Genomic DNA, 20,826 nt, shown 5'->3' with positions numbered 1-20,826 from the left:
CTGCCCACTTGGTCTCCTAGCAACCCACTTAGCCCAGGCAGAGTTAGGCCTCACTTAGGCCTCTTCCACATCTATATATATATAAAAGGGTAATGAAATTTCGGCCTAGGACAAAACAACAAAACTACACATCCCAGAAACACTAAACTTGGCAGCACAACCCCTCATCCATGCCTCTACGTTCACACAACAAAAATAAAAGAAAATTAAAGTCCTAATTAGAGGAGAGGAATAATTGTTTTTATCCAATTGCTCCGCCCACTTGGTCTCCTAGCAACCCACTCAGCCCAGGCAGAGTTAGGCCTCACTTAGGCCTCTTCCACACTGAGAAGGAAGTGAAGCAGTGTGTATTACCAAAGTTATTGTTATTACTATCATTACTAAAAGGTTGCAGGTTTGAATTGGGGGAGCGGAGAGAGCCCCCACTGTTAGCCCCAGCTTCTGCTAAACCTAAAGTTCAAAAACATGCAAATGAGAGTAGATGAATAGGTACTGCTCCGGCGGAAAGGTAATGGCGCTCCATGCAGTCATGCCACATGACCTTGGAGGAGTCTAAGGACAACGCCAACTCTTCGGCTTAGAAATGGAGATGAGCACCAAACCCCAGAGTCAGGGGAAAACGTTTACCTTTTACCTTAACTACCACCAATTCCTCAATACTTTATTTCCCATACCACCATACTTCGCCACAGCAATGCGTGGCCGGGCACAGCTAGTTGTAATATATAACTGTATTTAATAAATCAAAAAATATTTACTATCATTATTTCCATGTACAACAATCTATGGTACCTCTTGCAGTTTCCACGCTGATTTCTCTCTATTCTAGTTTCAATGTAGTCATGAATAATGAATAATATAATAATATAATAGTAATAATATGATAATATACTACAATAATAATAGAATAATAACAGAATGATATAATGATAATGTAATGTGCATAATTCCCATGGAGTAAAAAACAAAACCACTGGACCAAATCACACCGAATTTGGCCACAAAAGACATAGTCATCCAATCAATCTGCATGCAGCAGTGTGTCAGCAAAAATGGCTAGGCGTGTCAGTGCTGACACACGTGTCATAGGTTGGCCATCACTGCTCTATGAGATATCCAAAGAATTACAGAATCATAGAGTTAGAAGAGACTACATGGGCCATCTAATCCAACCCTTCTGCCTTCATGCAGGGAAAGCACAATCAAATCCCTCCCAACAGGTGGCTATCCAGCCTATTTAAAAGCCTTCAAAGGAGCTTCCACCAGACTCCGAGGCAGAGAGTTCCACTGCTGAACAGCTTACAGTCAGGAAGTTCTTCCTCATGTTCAGGCGGATTCTCCTTCCCTGCCTTTTGAACCCATGGCTTCAATGAGTCCCAGTCCTCCAGGGCATAAGAAAACAAGCCTGCTCACTCTTCCTTAGGACATCCTTTCACATATTTATACATGGCTCTCATGGCATCTCCCATGCTGTATCTTTGCATTTCATTTTTTTCCTGCCGAAAGGTCCCAGGTTCAAACCCCGGGAGCGGCGTGAACGGCCGCTGTTAGCTCCAGCTTCTGCCAACCTAGCAGTTCGAAAACATGCAAATGTGAGTAGATCAATAGGTACCGCTCCGGCGGGAAGGTAACGGCGCTCCATGCAGTCATGCCAGCCACATGACCTTGGAGGTGTCTACAGACAACGCCGGCTCTTCGGCTTAGAAATGGAGAAGAGCACCAACCCCTAGAGTCAGACATGACTGGACTTAACATCAGGGGAAAACCTTTACCTCTTACTATCTTACATTTGTCCTTGTTGAAATGTATTGTGTTAGTTTTGGCTAGTCAGCTCTCCAATCTGTTGAGGTCATTTTGAATTCTGATCCTGTCTTCTGGAGTATTTGCTCTCCCTCTTAATTTGGTGTCATCTGCAAACTTTATCAGCATACCCTCTAATCATAGAATCATAGAATCATAGAATAGTAGAGTTGGAAGAGACCTCATGGGCCATCCAGTCCAACCCCCCGCTAAGAAGCAGGAAATCGCATTCAAATCACCCCCGACATATAGAATCATAGAATAGTAAACCTTCATCCAAGTCATTAATGAAGATCCTAAACAGGATCTCTTAATGGCACTCCAAATAGTCATATCTTTCCAGGATGAAGAGGCACTATTGGGGAGAAGCACCCTTTGGGTTCAGTTGCTTAATCAGTTACAGATCCACCTAATAGTATGTCCAAATCCAAATTTATTTAATGCTTAGACCATAGGTCTTTTGCATGCAAGACAAACAAACAAATACACAAAAGCCAGACCATCAAATACAATATAAAACATGCCATTAAAACCCTATATAAATCATTAAAACATTAAAATGCTGCAAATATCTATGTCAGGATATGCCCTTCAAATACTGCATATTTCATGGATTAGCACCAACATAATTAAAAACAAGATAAAACCAAGTAAGTACAGTATTATTAAAATCCAAGCAGGGAACACCTTGGATATAAAAACCACTATTAGTTAAAAGCATCCCCAGCACAGTCAACCGCGACATCGGAGATCAGTTTTGCCCGGATTTTCTGAGCTGCCAGGGCAAAAAGGGCCACCTTATGAGTAACTGCAGGGTTAGTGTCGGACAGAAGGTAGAAAATCCTTTCTGACACCGTATTCATTAGGAGGGGAGAAAGAATAGGTCCCAGAATTTTAGTTCTTGGCTCAGAATACAGAGGGCAGGAAAACAAATAGTGAGGCAAATCCTCAATTTCCGGGGCCGCACACACACATAAACGAAGAGCCAGAGGGATGCCTGTATATCTACCATCAATCACTGCTGTGGGCATACTTTGGAAACGAAGGGCTGTGAAGGCTTGCCTAAGTTTTGGTAATGTGAGCCTAGTCAGGTAGTTCTATCTGACCACCTAATAGTAGCATTGTCTGGCTCACATTGGACTAGTCTGTTTGCAAGAAGGTCATGGGAGACGCTGTCAAAGGCCTTGCTGAAAAACTATCAAAAATGTGCTATAGTATGGTGATGTCCCTCCTGCAAAGACAAAGTTTATGCAGTTTAATAAATTTTCCCTGTGGTTTTATGATAGCACCAACTAGGAAATGACCTTTATAACCCAGGAACAAGAATCACAGTGTTAGAGAGTGCAACCACTGGACCCGCCGCCCACTCCTGCCTTAGGAGGCCTTAGCAGAGAAGAAGGCCTGTCCCATCACCTTTGGCATTTTCGGCAAGCACCGTGGTGAGGCTGCCCAACGGGGCCAGCTCTAAGGCCAAGCAGAGCGGGTGGATGCTGATCCCGACCAAGGAGACGATGCACGGATGCTGAAGGGAGTGGAGCATGCAGGCTTCCTGGCGGAACTCGGAGAAGGTCTTCATGGCATCCATGGCTCGCAGGTGCCTCAGCATCGTGTCTGCAGGGAAGAAAAGCACAACGCCATTGAGTTATACTCATGTATGCATGGAGGAACCCCTGAGCATCAATAATCTATTTAATCAAGGACCATATTTCTTATAAACAGAGGCTGGATGGCCATCTGTTGGAGGAGCTTTGTTTGTGCTTTTCCTTGGAATAGATGGCCTTGAGAAGTCTCTTCCAACTCTAGGATTCTATGAACTCAACCTGAGTCTCTGCACGGAGTTATGACTGCTGCTTGAATGAGGCTCCTTCTTCAACGGGAAGCAGCAGTTAGTTGCCAACTGGGAAACCCATTCCAATTCCTGTGCCCAATTCTCATTTCCCATTCCATGCATTTCTAGTGTAGGGACCATAAGCCAGAAAATAGTAAACTTTTGCCTAAAATACCTTTGCCTCTGCATATATCATATAGCCTTTATATAGACAATACTAGCTGTGCCCGGCCGCACGTTGCTGTGGCGAAGTATGGTGGTATATATTACAGTAGAATCTCACTTATCCAACATTCGCTTGTCCAATGTTCTGGATTATCCAACGCAGTCTGTCTTTTAGTAGTAAATGTTTTTGTAGTCGGGCTGTGGCGCAGCTGGCTAGTAACCAGCTGCAATAAATCACTACTGACCGAGAGGTCATGAGTTCGAAGCCCGGGTCGGGTTAAGCCCCCGACCATTAAATAGCCCGGCTTGCTGCTGACCTATGCAGCCCTGAAAGACAGTTGCATCTGTCAATTAGGGAAATTTAGGTACGCTTTATGCGGGAGGCTAATTTAACTAATTTACAACATCATAAAACTGCCAGCAAAACATGAGGAAAGGAATGAGGAAGTACAGTGGACAGTGAAGCTACAGTGATTCCTGTGGCCGGAATCGTGAAGCTGGAAAAAAAAAGTTAAATGCCTCTGTGTCTGTCTATATATGTTGTTTGTCTGTTGGCATTGAATGTTTGTCATATATGTGTTCATTGTAATCCGCCCTGAGTCCCCTTCGGGGTGAGAAGGGCCGAATATAAATACTGTAAATAAATAAATAAATAATAAATAAATATGTACGGCTGTTCACCTTCTCATAGCTATTTGAAAATAAACTTTGCTTTTTGTATCTCTCACGAGACTGAGTTTCTCTGCCTGATTTCCCTCCTGAGCCACAACCCTTTTAAGATAATTGTCTTACACTAGGATTTTTAAAAACATTCCATCTCTAACATTCAGGAGCCTAGAAAAATCTGTTCAAACACTCCAGCCCTTTTTCACTCTTCTTTCCCAAGACGTGTGTTATTTCCAGCCGAGGTGCAAGCGCATTATTGAAAGAGGAGCTTTGGATGTTTAAAACTGGCCAGTTATGTGCTTGTAAACAGGGAAAAGGGAAGGGAAGGAAAAGGCTCAGCAATGCCATACCTGTAGCGGAGCAGGCAGAACTCTGGCATTTTTTAATCTGAAACCGCTTCACCGCCACCAGTTTGCCTTGGTACTGTGCCTGGTATATAACGGTTCCGCTTCCTCCCTGGCCGAGAACATTGCTTTCATTTTCAGTGTATTCCAGTCTGCTGTTTTCCAAAAATAACCTGCAAGGAATGAGGACAGGACGAGGGGAGATTGAGACAAATGCTTTCCAAGCCACCCATCAAATGGAAACAACGGCTTCAAGATCAACGATCAATCAAAAAGGAGACTGTAGTCAAAGCAGAAGGAGTCTAGGTCTGTACGGAGGAATCAGACAAGGGAAAATAAGTACAAAGGGCAGGATCTATATATATAAATGAGTGATGGCATCACGGCAACCTACAAAAAAACAAAACTACAGGCCCCCAACCTTGAAATTTGACAACACAACCCATCATCCACACCTCTAAGGTTGATACAACAAAAAGAAAAGAAAAATAAAGTCCTAATTAGAGGGAGAGCAATAATTGTTTTTATCCAATTGCTGCCAGTTTAGAGGGCTAATCTCTGCCCACATGGTCTCCTAGCAACTGACTCAGCCAAGGGAGAGCCAGGGTTCAGTTAGGGGACAGGCAGAGTTAGGCCTCACTTAGGCTTCTTCCACAGATTATCTAATTTGCAGTGGATTATATGGCAGTGTAGACTCAAGGCCCTTCCACACAGCTATATAACCCATTTATAATCTTATATTATCTGCTTTGAACTGGATTATCTTGACTCCACACTGCCATATGATCCACTTCAGTGTGCAGTCGGACACAACTGGACTTAATGTCAGGAGAAAACCTTTACCCTTTACCTTAACTACCACCAATTCCTCAAGACTTTATTTCCCATACCACCATACTTCGCCACAGCAACGCGTGGCTGGGCACAGCTAGTTCCTTCTAAATAAACCATGTAACAGAAAACCCTGGGATGGGTTTGCCACTAACAGGAAACAATCTGAAGGGGGTTGGTGCTCATCCCCGGCGTTGTCCGGAGACACCTCCAAGGTTATGTGGCCGGCATGACTGCATGGAGCGCCGTTACCTTCCTGCCAGAGAGGTACCTATTGAACTACTCACTTCGCTTCACTTTATTTCTTAATTAGTCGCTCTCCACCAGAGTGCTCCGAGCGACTTACAATTTAAAATATCATTCCACAATATAAAAACATTCGACATAAAAACATTCAACATAAAAACAATCAACCTAAAAATATTCAACAGTGACTATTTGGCAAATTAGATCTGATTTACTTAAAGGCACAACCAAACAACCAAGTCTTGAGTGCTTTTACAAAAGGTCGCAACTCCGACATTGCTCTAACATATGGAGGCAATGAGTTCCACAGAATTGGAGCAGAGGTCGAAAGGGCTCTACGCCTTGTAGCTTCCAGGCGTACCTCCCTAGGGACCGGTACGTATAGGAGATTTTCCTGGGAGGATCGAGGTGACCACTGATGGAAAAAAAGGAATGAGGCAGTCCCTAAGATATAATGGTCCTTGGCTATTACGAGCTCATAAGCTGGGGCTAACAGAGAGAGCTCACCCCACTCCCTGGATTCGAACCGCCGACCTTTTGGTCAGCAAGTTCAGCAGCTCAGTGGTTTAACTCGCTGCGCCACTGGAGGCTCCGAATGCACACAATAACAACAAAAAGCACACTGCAATTTAAAATACAGTAGAGTCTCACTTATCCAACATAAACAGGCTGGCGGAACGTTGGATAAGCAGATCTGTTGGATAATAAAGAGAGATTAAGAAAAAGCCTATTAAACATCAAAATAGGTTATGATTTTACAAGTTAAGCACCAAAACATCATGTTATACAACAAATTTGACAGAAAAAGTAGTTCAATACGCAGTAATGCTATGTAGTAATTACTGTATTAACGAATTTAGCACCAAAATATCACGTTATATTGAAAACATTGACTACAAAAATGCGTTGGATAATCCAGAACGTTGGATAAGTGAGACTCTACTGTAATAATAATAATAATAATAATAATAATAACAATAATGTTTTTTTTAATTTGGCCGATTTATATGTTTTTCCCTCGCCAGTTATCCATAACAACTGCTTTGATAAAGTACCTTTTGTGGCTAATGATATAACGTAAACTACAGAAGGTATATCATTGATATTTATATATCTATAGATATATCATTAATTTTTACCTCACATGTTGTATTTTCACCTTTACTTGGTTATTTTAATATGTATTTTATAGAAATACATTTTAATATTTGTATTTTACATAAATACGTTTCAATATGCGTATTTTATAGAATGTTTAAAATGATTATGCATTACTATGTTGTAACCTGCCTCAAGACACAAGGAGAGGTGAGTAAGAAATAAAATTGTTGGGTTGCTGTGTGTTTTCCGGCATTTATAGCCATGTTCCAGAAGCATTCTCTCCTGATGTTTCGCCCACACCTATGGCAGGCATCCTCAGAGGTTGTGAGGTAACTTCTGAGGATGCCTGCCATAGATGTGGGTGAAACATCAGGAACATGGCGATACAGCCCGGAAAACTCAAAGCAACCTAGAGATTCCAGCCATGAAAGCCTTCGACAACACGAAGTAAAATTGTTGTTGTTGTTGTTATTATTATTCATATATCTGGACACATTCATACATAAATAAATAAACAAACTGGAGAAAGTGGAAACAGAATTACCCTAGCAATTTGCAATTTTAACAGATGTAGCAATTAGATGTAACTATTTGCAGAGTGACAAAAGCCAAGGGAATTTCATCTCACCTGGCCGGGAAATCGGTCATGAAAAGCTCGGGAACCAACTCCTGCAAAGGCACCGGTATATCTGGGTGGCGATCGCAAACAATGGTGTCCGATTCGATGGCGGCCAGAACGCAATCCTCCATGTTGAAGTACTGCACGCCTTCCATTTCCAGACTGCCTTTCCCGTCTTTGGTTTTAGGGGTTGAACAAACCGGGCAAGGGACGTACTGCTCCATCAGCAAACTCCCGTCACTTTCAGTGGCCGTCAGGGCTGCGGAAGGATTGAGAAGCATCAAGCTGATTTCAAGCTTGATGCTTGATTCAAACAGGGCCCCAAACAAGACCAAAACATGCTGCACCAGTTGCCTGGCTCTAGAATAAATCTAAGGACTAAACTAGGGAACAAAGAGTGTGCTTTTCTGCATTGGATGTGCTGGACACTGTTGTCTGGAGAGCATTTGTTGCCATTACGATGGTCCCGACCTAGCAGCCGGTCTAAAATTAATATATATAAAATGCAGATTTTACCAATCTATGTTGATTGTGATTCCCATATTAGTGAATCCTCTGTGGGCTTTAATTTGTCAGTTAAGGAATATCCAAGGTCATGGATTCTGGTGATACAGTCTCGCATGTTGGATAGCTTCATTCAAGATCAGAATAAAACCTCTAGCAAATGAGCCACCCCACTGACACTGACTAGCTAGTTCTGTTTAGTGTATGGTTTGAATCCCACTCGGTGATGTTGGTCAAATGACAGAGGAAGGCAATGCCAAAGGTCTTCTGAACAAATCCTGCCAAGAAAACCTTTTCATAGGTTTTCTTTAGGGTTGTCCTAAGTGAGAAATTGTCAGCGTGGGGGGTCAGGATGCGTGCCAGGTGTGTTTCTTCAAGCTCCATCAATCATCTTCTCCAGCACCTTGATGAATTGGTTACAATTGGCTGCCTCACCAATTCCTCTGTTCAAATGTTAGACTCAAACACATCAGTAGTCTGAAGTCCAAACATTTATTTCAATATCTATAATACATATTTACAAAGCACAGCAAAAGCCATCGCTCTGAGCTGGCATTTCTTTTCAGCCTCTCACCTCGGCAAGCACAGCTCAACACACACAGAGATAAGAAAACACATTCCTCAGTACGAAGGAAGTTCCGACCTCCAAAGCCGGAAATCATGCCTGATAGGTCATAGCAGTCACAACAGGCTGTCAGTCAAAACTAGCCTGCTGTTAACTGTTTCATTGCTGAAACACACACTCTTGCCTAACAGCAGAAAACACTTGATTTACATTTCATACACATACAAGCATAATCCAACAGAAATGACTTCAAGGAATGCAACAACAAAAACAGCCTGCACTTTCTCCAAAGTAATACCTGCTTGCCACTGTCATTTGTCTTTCTTGCCTCCATGTCAGGGGTGTCAAACTCATTTCATTGCGTTGGAGATGCGTTGCTTGAGGTTTGCAATGAAATTGGTCTGTGATCAAAGAGGGACCAACACCCTGCAATGCTCATCTTTAGACTTGGGCTTCCCCTCCACAATGTCTCATTATGCCTCGAATACAAGCATAACAAAGTCTGAAACCCAAAACGCGCCTGGTCCCAAGTATTTTGGATGAGGGATACTCGGCCTGTGTTATAATACCGCACCACTGCAAACATTTAAATCAGTGGTTCTCAACCTGTGGGTCCCCAGATGTTTTAGCCTTCAGAAATCCTAACAACTGGTAAACTAGCTAGAATTTCTGGGAGTTGTAGGCCCACAGATTGAGAACCACTGATTTAAATCAAGTCAATGGCACCCAAAGAATCGCACTCTGCACCCTCCTCCCCATTGCAACTTGCAAACGTCTGCCATTCAGGAAACTTGATACGGAGCTGACCAAATTGGGGAAAGCATTTTGACATGGCGTGCTGAAAGGACAAAAGTCCAAAATACCATTGGAGAAGCCAAAGGTTTCAGAGACACTTAGAGCATTCTTTGCATCATTGCTGTAAGCAGAAATAAGCGGTACCCATTCTTACCAGGAAACCACTGATCTATGAGGGAATTGACATGATCGGTAATAAAAGCCATTGCTGAAAAATCCCTGGCTTCCGACTGGCAAATAATCTTGATTCCACCACTTTTCTTCTTCTTCCAGTTTACATCAGAAGACTCCACGCTGCAAGGAGAGAAGCCCAAAGAAGCACTTTGAGGAATCAGCCAGTTACACAGAGGCCTCCTCTCGCCATTGTTCTGTCTGCTGTGAATTGATTCGCATGCAAGGCTAGACCATAGTGCATTATATTGTGGGTAAGAGTGAACAAAGCCACTGGGTTCATGTATTCCCCTCTTTCCACCATCTTCCCACATTGCCAGAAGAATGATCATCAGGGCCGTTTTGCTTCACCTTCTCCTTATAATAATAATAATAATAATTTTATTTTATACCCCGCCCCATCTCTCCAAGGGGACTCAGGGCGGCTTACATGGGGCCAAGCCCAGGCAACAAGTAATATAAAACTGAACAATAAAAACAAATCATAAACAAATAAAATCACATATACCAATAAACAATAAGCACACTTTGATAAAAACCTGGGTTGGCTCCTAAAAGGGGTAGTGGGCCAGAAAAGTGCAGATTATACGGTACAGATTAGGAAAGAGGTAGGTACCAGGGACTATTATCCCATTAAAGTGCTGGAGAGGCATACACCTAAAGACTATATACAGCTAAGGAGTAAAAATACTATAAAATAGAATGGACAAAGAGGGCAATCCCAAACTAAGGAAATCAATCACCAATATTGATACTGGAGTCAATATTTTCCCAGTTTTTTTGTGGCAAAATTAGGTGCCTCGGCTTATGTTCGGGTTGGCTTATACTCGAGTATATATGTTATATTACAAAAAAAGAAGTGGATATAAACACACAAAGGCAAAACATAGAATAGCGTCTCTCACCCAATTTTTTTAAAATGCTAATGCTAATAGGACCCAAATGCTACCCTACTTGGCCATTGAGGTTGCTTGGTGACTTTGGGCCAACCTCTATCTTTCAGCCCAAACTACTTCACAGAGTTGTTATGAGGATTCAAACCAAGAGGAGGTCTGAGATCTGTAGATGAAAGACGGGACCCAAATATCACAAGTAACAACAGCAACAACAACAACCCTGGGTCCATTAATCAGTGCTGAGTGCAAAACAGTCGTGTAGAGATATGCTGAGAAGCAAAAAATAATAATAAAAATGACTAGTACTATGGTGTTATATCTAATCTAATCTAATCTAAATCTAATCTAATCTAATCTATCTAATCTAAATCTAATCTAAATCCATAATAAAAGCGAAAACCCATATGTGTGTATGTGGCACGGGTGTCCGCTTACACAGACAGCCTCCAGCCTCCACAAACAGGCAACAGTTCCCAGGGCTCAGAATCTAGCAAGTCACCCTTTTGCACTGACACTGCAGTTACAGTGAGCTCTATGAACATGTAGCCCAGCTCCTGCCAATGTCCTCCCCAAACACTATGACCCACCACCCAAAGAATGCTTTCATTTGGGGACCACTTCATCCTAGATTTTGCTTTTTCTTCCACCACAGGCAGGCATCCCAGGGTTCTCCACTGCTGTGGCATTTGCATGGCCCCGCCCACTGCCTTTCCCTTTCAAATCTGTCTGCGTAACAAACACAGCAGAACTGAGCAGCAACTAAACTTACTGGAGGAGTTTGGGGATTGACTTCACATGGTGGAAGTTGTAGTTCACCCTGCATCAAGTCACACCACTGTGACTCCTACTGGGAAATTTAGAGGAGTTGTAGTTCACCTACACCCAGAATGCTATGAACTCAAACAATGATGGGTCTGGGCCAAACTGGCCATGCAGACCTGATATGCCCAGATTTGAATACTGGTGGGTTTTGGAGGGGTATTGCCCTAAACATTTGGGAGTAGTAGGTACTGGGATTTATAGTTCACCTGCAATGAATGAGCACTTCTAACCCTACCGATAATACACCAGGACCACACTTGGCACACTGAGCCCCTGTAACCAATACAACATATTGCAAAGTTTAACGAAAAGGGAGTTATAGTTCAGCTGCATCCACAAAAATAGAGCCCCCATGACTTACTTTACATCCAGGAGGTGTTGGGAGGGGGATGGACTGTGTATGAAGGAACTTGCATATGGGAACTGTAGTTCCCTGAACCAACTGAACCCAGCTGACACTGGATCTACTTTAAACTTTGAACACAGGCAAACAATACCTTTCTTAAATGACCCGGGCACCGCCGGGTCCCCAAGCTAGTTCTAAATAAACAGGCACAACATGTTGCTTGGGAAGAATGTCTTTGTGTTGCTGCTGCTCAAATGCAAACTGTCTGAACATCTAACAGTGGAACCTGATGCACCTTTTACCCGCCACTGGTGGTCACCACGTGGGTTCTATCTTCCTCACTTATTTAGAGCAGCCACGCTCCACCCAACCACATTGGACTACAGGACTCAAAATCCCCCTAAATATTCTGGGAGCTTTAATCCAATACATATAGAGAACATTGGGCTAGAAGAGTGATAGATTGAATATCCACTTAACTTGGAAATGCGTAACACAAGCATGCCTTCCGCTATCAGCAACCCACAGAGACTATGCACATACCATCATACTTTCTCGAGAAAACTATAAAAAATAACACCCAGGAATCCAAGCCTGCCTAGATAGGCATGGAGAGCAATTTACAACAGATCTTTTCTCTTTTTCCTCCCGATTGCAGTCCATGCAATAACATGAAAGAGCTACAGTTGGTGCTAAGGATTCATGGACCAACATTTCACCTGATCTTCCTAAGCTGCAGTTTCTTGAAGTTTCATGGGAATAAACTTCTGGGATTTCAAATGGAGTTGCAATTAGCAGCATAATACTAATGCTATTAGGTGTCCAAACCATGGCTGGCCAACTCGTGGCGCAGTCTAGATACAAAAACATATATTAAAAAAACAGGACTGTCCCAATCGCATATAAGTAGAAATCAGCGGTTCTTCTCTTGAAGTATAAGGCCAAGTTTTTCATGTGAGTAAATGTTCTTTTCTTTATTATATATGAGTAGACTCCAGTTCCCATATAACTTGATATATGTTATTGTAATATATATATTGAATTTGTTTAATTCTTTTCATATCACCACAAGCAGTGGATTTTGGTCTTCACAGTTTTAGGGGAACCCATTGTCCTTTTAGGTAGTCTAGATACAAGTCATGAGAGTTTACCAGATTTGTAAGAAAAACTAGCCCACATCTTCATTTACAAGGGGAAAATAAATAAAGTTAAAATTTTATACAATTGTTTCCCACTGTTTTTCATTGTTTCCTATCATGAGTGTGGACATTTAAAACTTTCATTTGACTTTGGTTTTTAGACAGAATATCCCAGGCATGCCTCCCAGGAGCCAACCATTACTACCTCAAGTAACCTCCATCGAAAGTGACAAACAGCCCTTCTTGCCAGTAAATGGTGTGATTTCTTTTAACCCGGAAAGTGCTGCATCTGTTTCGCTGAGTGCCGGCAAAGCTGTAGATAGCCGCTCTCTTGTTCCTACTCTTGGTGTTCTTCTTGTTTTCAAGGAACTAGGCGGGAGGGAAAAGGAGGAAGTTATAGCAACATGAGTTGGAATGGCCTGCCATGTAGTGACGAACAAGGAGTCCTTGGGAAACGTACAAGTAGTTGCAGTTTATTGCTGAGATTTGTTCAGGTGGGTCTCTGCTGTTGGTCTCCCCAGGTGACCCAAAGCCCATCAGTGTGGCCAATGCACAGGATGGATATACCAAATGCCTGGAAAGTATCTACTCCAGAACATGACAGAAACCTGGGAACTGTGTTGTTGAAGGCTTTCACAGCCAAGATCACAGGGTTGTTGTATGTCTTTCGGGCTGTGTGGCCATGTTCCAGAAGTATTCTCTCCTGACGTTTCGCCCACATCTATGGCAGGCATCCTCAGAGGTTGTGAGGTATGGATAAACTTAGGCAAGGAAAGGAAAGAATATATATCTGTGTAGAGTCCAGGGTGTGGCAGGAGTCCTTTGTCACTGAGAAGCCAGCATTAATGTTTCAGTTAATCACCCTAATTAGCATTGGAAAGGTTTTGTCTCTTGCCTGGGGGCATCCTTTGTTCAGTCATTAGCTGCCCTCTGCCCTCAGAGTGTTGGTTCCCATCTACTGTTTTGATTTTAGAGTTTTTTAATACTGGTAGCCAGATTTTGTTCATTTTCATGGTTTCTTCCTTTCTGTTGAAGTTGTCCACATGCTTGTGGATTTCAATGGCTTCTCTGTGTAGTCTGACATGATAGTTGTTGGAGTGGTCCAGCATTTCTGTGTTCTCAAATAATATACTGTGTCCAGGCTGGTTCATCAACAGTAGATGGGAACCAACACTCTGAGGGCAGAGGAGACCCAAGGACGCTAATGACTGAACAAAGGATGCCCCCCAGGCAAGAGACAAAACCTTTCCAATGCTAATTAGGGTGGTTAACTGAAACATTAATGCTGGCTTCCCAGTGACAAAGGACTCTTGCCACACCCTGGACTCTCCAGATATATATTCTTTCCTTTCCTTGCCTAAGTTTATCCATACCTCACAACCTCTGAGGATGCCTGCCATAGATGTGGGCGAAACGTCAGGAGAGAATACTTCTGGAACATGGCCACACAGCCCGAAAGACATACAACAACCTGGGAACTGCTGCATTATAGGAAAGGTATAATTCTCCAAAACAGATTCCCTCATGTGTTTGTACCCTTGTTACCTGCAGGTCCATCTCTGCAAGACTGATGAGCATCCGGGCGATAAATCTCTGCCAAAAGCCAACAGGGACGAAACTCATCTTGAACACCCTTTGGATGGTGTTTGTGGTCTGGTGACGCAAGCCATGGACATCAAGGGCCGGTTTGGCAGGAAGCAGGTGGGGCAGAAGGTAACTGGAAAGAAATCCCAAAAGTGGGTCAGAAACGGCACTTTTCAAGGCAGCAAGTGCCCTCATCTGCTAGACCAGGGGTCCCCAAACTAAGGCCTGGGGGCCAGATGCAGCCCTCCAAAGTCATTTACCTGGCCCCCCGCCCTCAGTTTTAAAATATAATATTTTATATCAGTTTTAATAATATAATATATTGTATATACATATAATATTGATAAAAATATGTTATACAATATAATACTAATAATAATACCATATAATAATATTAATTATATGTTATATATTACATATAATATTACAGTATAGTGGTACAGTATAGTGCGGACCAAAAGGTCCCAGGTTCAAATCCCGGGAGCAGAGTGAGCGCCCGCTGTTAGCCCCAGCTCCTACCAACCTAGTAGTTCAAAAACGTGCAAATGTGAGTAGATCAATAGGTACTGCTCTGGCAGGAAGGTAACGACGCTCCATGCAATCATGCTGGCCACATGACCTTGGAGATGTCTATGAACAACGCCGGCTCTTCGGCTTAGAAATGGAGATGAGCACCAACCCCCAGAGTTGGTCACAACTGGACTTAACGTCAGGGGAAACCTTTACCGTTACCTTATAGTGGTATAGTTTAATATAGTAATATATAATGCTAATATTGTGCTATGCTAATAATATAATATATTGTTTGTACACACAGCTGCTCTGAGTCCCCTTCGGGCTGAGAAGGGTGGGATATAAATGTAGTAAATAAAGGTTGTAAATAAATAAATAATTTTAGACTTAGGCTCACCCAAAGTCTGAAATGACTTGAAGGCACAAAACAACAACAATCACAATTAACTTGACTATCTCATTGGCCAATAGCAGGCCCACACTTTCCATTGAAATCCTGATAGGTTTATGTTGGTTACAATTGTTTTCATTTTTAAATATTGTATTGTTCTTTAATTGTTATTGTTGTATTGCACTACAAATAAGACATATGCAGTGTGCATAGGAATTTGTTCGTTTTTTTTTTTTTCAAATGATAATTCGGCCCCTCAACAGTCTGAAGGATTGTGGACCGGCCCTCTGCTTTAAAAGTTTGAGGACCCTTGTGCTAGACAGAACATCGTGCGCTTTGCACTCAACCACACAGCAAACAATTGTGCATCAAAGGCCTTTAAAGCACGGCACAAAAATGGGAGCTTTCAAGGTTGCTGCCCTTAAAACAATATCACAAAAGGAAATAGGCAGAGAACAAATGCAGCTTAAAGGCTCATCTCTTGGAAAGGATTTCGAACATAAAGTACTTGTGCTGCTCATGGAAAATGGACTTCTATTTTTCTTTATAAAAACAAAACAAAAAATTACAATCAGATGCTAGCAGATTTCTTGATTTCCCTTAAGTAGAGAAATGTCTCAAGGATCCCTTCCAGGCAAACATATGCTGCTGATACACTTCTAATGGCCAAAGAGCTACTGCAGGAACCTCAGCAGATGCTGCCAGAGGCCCGTCCGGCGTGCCATTCTGCAAATGTTGTTGAATTTCCACTCCATACAGGACAAGGGCACAAAGAGAGCAAGCTGCTGTCCTCAGAATACCTCTCCAGCTTTGGGTTTCACAATATCATCTATCACAACGACGTAGTGAAGCAGCACTTGAAAAACCACAAGTCTGTGATAAGCGAAATGGTAAAGGTTGAGTATCCTTTATCCAATGCTTGAGACAGAACTGTCCTGTATTTCGTTTTGTTATGGGGTTTCTTTTCTTCTAGGATTTTGCATAGTCACCATGAGATATTTCAGAGATAAGACCAAAGAAGAAATTCATTTATATTTCATATACAGTAGAGTCTCACTTATCCAACATTCGCTTATCCAACATTCTGGATTATCCAACACATTTTTGTAGTCAATGTTTTCAATACATCGTGATATTTTGGTGCTAAATTCGTAAATACAGTAATTACTACATAACTACTTTGTCAAATTTGTTGTATAACATGATGTTTTGGTGCTTAATTTGTAAAATCACAACCTAATTTGGTGTTTAATAGGCTTCTCCTTAATCCCTCCTTATTATCCAACATATTCACTTACCCAACATTCTGCCCGTTTATGTTGGATAAGTGAGACTCTACTGTACTGTATATACTCGAGTATAAGCCTAATTTTTCAGCCCTTTTTTTAAGACTGAAAAAGCCCCCCTCGGCTTATACTCGGGTGAGGGTCCTGGTTGGCTTGTATTTGGGTCAGCTTATACTCGAGAATATATGGTACATTTATTATTTTTCTCTATTATTATTGGTATTATTACATTTATTATTTTTCTCTATTATTGTTGCTACTATTACATTTATTTTACTCTATTTTTATTATTATTAATAATGCATTTATTATTTCACTCTGATCTTATTATTATTGCATTTATTATTTTACTCTATGTATTATTACATGTATCATTTTCCTGTATTTATTATTACGATTATTACATGTATTATTTTATTATTATTAAAAGGATACAGAAGCACATTTACATTGAAGAAGATGAGAATAATGGTTTGATCAGAGTTGGACAGTGTTATCTTAAATTTGAACTTTATGTAAATATTCAAAAACATTTAACTTATCGATGCTTCAATTAATGTAATTTTATTGGTATCTATTTTTATTTCTGAAATTTACCCACCCTCGACTTATACTGGGGTCAATGTTTTCCCAGTTTTTTTGTAGTAAAATTAGGTCTCAGCTTATATTCGGGTCGGCTAATACTTGAATATATACGGTACATGGCCCGAAGGTAATTTTATACACAATAGTTGTAATACTTTTTGCATTAAACAAGGTTTGTCTATATTGGAACCATCAGCTGCGCATGCAGACAACTTTGGAATATTTTGGAGTTTGGAATTCTGGACAAGGGATGCTTGGTGCTGTATTAATGCTCCAAAGATTTGAAATTTCACCCAAAAGAAGAAAAATTGATCGGAAGAGTGTCTCCACATCCAGTGCTACAAGAGAGAGAGATTTTGCTCTCTTGTTTAGGATAAAAGTTTGGAATCTGGACAAAATAATAGCCTCTAGGAACAAGAGAGCGGCTATCTACAGCTTCACTGGCACTCAGCGAAAGAGATGCAGCATTTTCTGGGTTAAAAGAAATCACACCATTTACTAGCAAGAAGGGCTGTTTGTCACTTTCGATGGAGGTTACTTGAGGTAGTAATGGTTGGCTCCTAGAAGGCATGCCTGGGATATTCTGCCTAAAAACCAATCCATACAAAATCCAGCCAACCAGAAGTATGCCGAAGCTATATACGCAACCGGCCATGATCTGTGCCGTTTGAGGAGATTAAACAATTGGAACCGACAATAACATGGTTGAACTACTGACAAATAAAGGGAAGCTTTGAAAAAGACAAAAAGATAGGATTTGAAAGGAAGGATACATGGTGGGACAAAATAATGGAAAAGGAAACTAAAACAATAAAGATACTATGCCAGCAATTGCTTGAATGGGACACAGAAGAAGACCAAGTGAAGGAGGTGATGACAAAATGGGCTAGGGACATTGGTCACTCAATTTACATGGCAGATTGGGAAAAGCTATGGAATAAGAAACTAAAATATACATACGCGGCCGAGTTGAAGGAAAACTGGTATAAAGTTTTCTTCAGGTGGTACATCACCCCAGAGAGATTAGCATAATTTGCCAATGGGAAAGGTGATGGAAAATGTTGGAAATGTGGGAAGCACAAGGGAGATTTTATGCACATGTGGTGGGGGTGTAAGAAAGTAAAAAAATATTGGCAGGACATCCGCAAAGAAATGGAGAAGATATTAGGGAAAAAGTTTGTAACAAAGCCAGAGTACTTTTTACTGGGAATTACTGATTTTCAGATGGACTCTAACACCGATAAGCTCTTTATGTACATGACAGCGGCAGCCAGGATATGCCTAGCGAAACTGTGGAAGACTCAAGAAATCCCTTCGCAGGAGAACTGGATATTGAGAGTATTAGAAATTAGAAATATGGACCTATTAACTTATGTTACAACACAGAACAGGTCGGCAAGGCAAAAGACGGACTGGGAAAGCTTAAGGGTGTATTTAACAAAAGAAAACACTGAACTTTTGTGAAATGTGTTTCAAAAATATTAACAGGCTCAAAGGGATAAAGGGGTATTTATTGGAGAAATGAAAGATATTTGCCATGCAAGGAATCTGGAAGGAACGTGTATACATGTGTATACAGGGGTTTTTTTTGGTGTTTTTTCTTTGATGGGTTTTTTTTTCTTTTAATCTTTCTTTTCTTCTTTTTCTCATAAGTACTCTTACATTTGAGAAAGATATACATACATATACGTATATTTTCTATATTTATTCAATGTATTTTTTTTCCTTTTTATGTACATCCAAAACTACAAATAATTAAAAAAATAAAATAAATCACACCATTTACTGGCAAGAAGGGATGTTTGTCACTTTTGATGGAGGTTACTTGAGGTAGTAATGGTTGGCTCCTGGGAGGCATGCCTGGGATATTCTGTCTAAAAACCAATCCATACAAAATCCAGCCAACCAGAAATATGCCGAAGCTATATACGCAACCGGCCATAGCCTGTGCCCAAAAGAAGAGCAAAGAAGATGTCAAGCTGAGCCTCAGCCTGGATGGAGTGTCCAGCTGCCTGAATTATCTACACTTCTGGTGACAATTACCAGTGTACCTGTTGTTGGCTACCGGCAGCGCAATTTCAAACTTGGCCAGGAACTGGAAGTACTGCTCTTCGCTCTGTTGGGTGAACCCTGTCCCCACCAGGAGCATCCGCAGGTCCTCGGCTCTGATCACCCCGTTCTTCGCAACCGACTTGGAGCTCTTGATGTTGAAGATGCGCTGCAGGCATTCCGACAACCAAACCGGGTCGAGGAAATAGAGGTTCCGGAGCCCGTGGCTGGTGTCTGGGAAGTGCAGCAGCGTGCCCGTTTCAATCAGGAAATTGATGGCTGTGGAGAAAGGAAGGGGACGGGTCGGGCCAGGAGTACAAGGGAATAGCAGCAATACAGCACCAGCAGCAATAATACGGGCTACGCATCTTTTTCTCAAAAGGGCAGGGACTAGAGGTATCCCTGCATGAACATGTGCATATATTCAAACTGCACCTAAACATAAGAAAGGATTTCCTGATGATAAGAGCTGTTCGGCAGAGTGTGGAGTCTTTCTCGGGAGACTTTTCATATACCCGGCCACGCGTTGCTGTGGCGAAGTATGGTGGTATGGGAAATAAAGTATTGAGGAACTGGTGGTAGTTAAGGTAAAGGGTAAAGGTTTTCTCCTGACATTAAGTCCAGTTGTGTCCGACTGCACACTGAAGTGGATTATATGGCAGTGTGGAGTCAAGATAATCCAGTTCAAAGCAGATAATATAAGATTATAAATGGGTTATATAGCTGTGTGGAAGGGCCTTGAGTCTACACTGCCATATAATCCAGTTCAAATCTGATAATCTGGGGAAGAGGCCTAAGCGAGGCCTAACTCTGCCATCTCCTGGGCTGAGTGGGTTGCTAGGAGACCAAGTGGGTGGAGCTTTTAACTGGCAGCAATTGGAAAAAACAATTATTCCTCTCCCTCTAATTAGGACTTTATTTTTTTTTCTTTTTGTTGTATGAACGTAGAGGCATGGATGAGGGGTTGTGCTGCCAAGTTTAGTGTTTCTGGGATGTGGTTTTGTTGTTTTGTCCTAGGCCGAAATTTCATTACCCTTTTATACACTGTTTCCCCTAAAATAAGACATACCCAGAAAATAAGACCTAGTAGAGGTTTTGCTGAATTGCTAAATATAAGGCCTCCTCCGAAAGTAAGACCTAGTAAAGTTTTTGTTTGGAAGTATGCAGGATTGGTAAATGTACATACCATATATTGTTGTACATGGAAATAAAGGTAGTAACAAGAAATAATAATAATAACTTTATTCTTGTATCCCACCTCCATCTCCCAGAAGGGACTTAGGGCAGCTGACACAGGGATAAGCCCAACAACAACATAAATTTACATACAAACAGAAATTTAAAACAGTAATTTTAAAACAGTATAGCAATAAAATATAATATAGAAATTCTTGAAAGACTTCACAGTTTGGTTATGCTGTTTTGTGATGACAACTACTGTACAGTAGATAATAAATTTTCATTTTTAAAAATTCAACCATAAATGTGAATTCGTCTTTGTGGAAAAATAAGACATCGCCTGAAAATAAGACCTAGTGCATCTTTGGGAGCAAAAAAAGCAAAAAAATAAGACACTGGCT

General features: G+C 41.4%; 1 protein-coding gene across 3 annotated transcripts in view; it reads right to left on the bottom strand.

Annotated features, from left to right (window-relative positions):
• Window positions 1–20,826, bottom strand: part of lrrk1 (leucine rich repeat kinase 1) — a 101,760-nt gene that overhangs the window by 18,249 nt on the left and 62,685 nt on the right. For all 3 annotated transcript variants that reach the window (XM_062963002.1, XM_062963003.1, XM_062963004.1), the window contains 7 exons: window positions 19,249–19,525; window positions 14,384–14,555; window positions 13,044–13,207; window positions 9,619–9,758; window positions 7,610–7,859; window positions 4,810–4,976; window positions 3,214–3,411 (listed from right to left, as the gene is read on the bottom strand). In XM_062963002.1, coding sequence (XP_062819072.1) covers window positions 3,214–3,411; window positions 4,810–4,976; window positions 7,610–7,859; window positions 9,619–9,758; window positions 13,044–13,207; window positions 14,384–14,555; window positions 19,249–19,525 — 1,368 coding nt within the window. The remainder of the gene's footprint in view (window positions 1–3,213; window positions 3,412–4,809; window positions 4,977–7,609; window positions 7,860–9,618; window positions 9,759–13,043; window positions 13,208–14,383; window positions 14,556–19,248; window positions 19,526–20,826) is intronic.

This window comes from Anolis carolinensis, unplaced genomic scaffold (assembly GCF_035594765.1).
Source record: "Anolis carolinensis isolate JA03-04 unplaced genomic scaffold, rAnoCar3.1.pri scaffold_11, whole genome shotgun sequence".
Lineage (NCBI taxonomy): Eukaryota > Metazoa > Chordata > Lepidosauria > Squamata > Dactyloidae > Anolis > Anolis carolinensis.
This window is presented reverse-complemented; position numbering and strand designations above follow the sequence as displayed.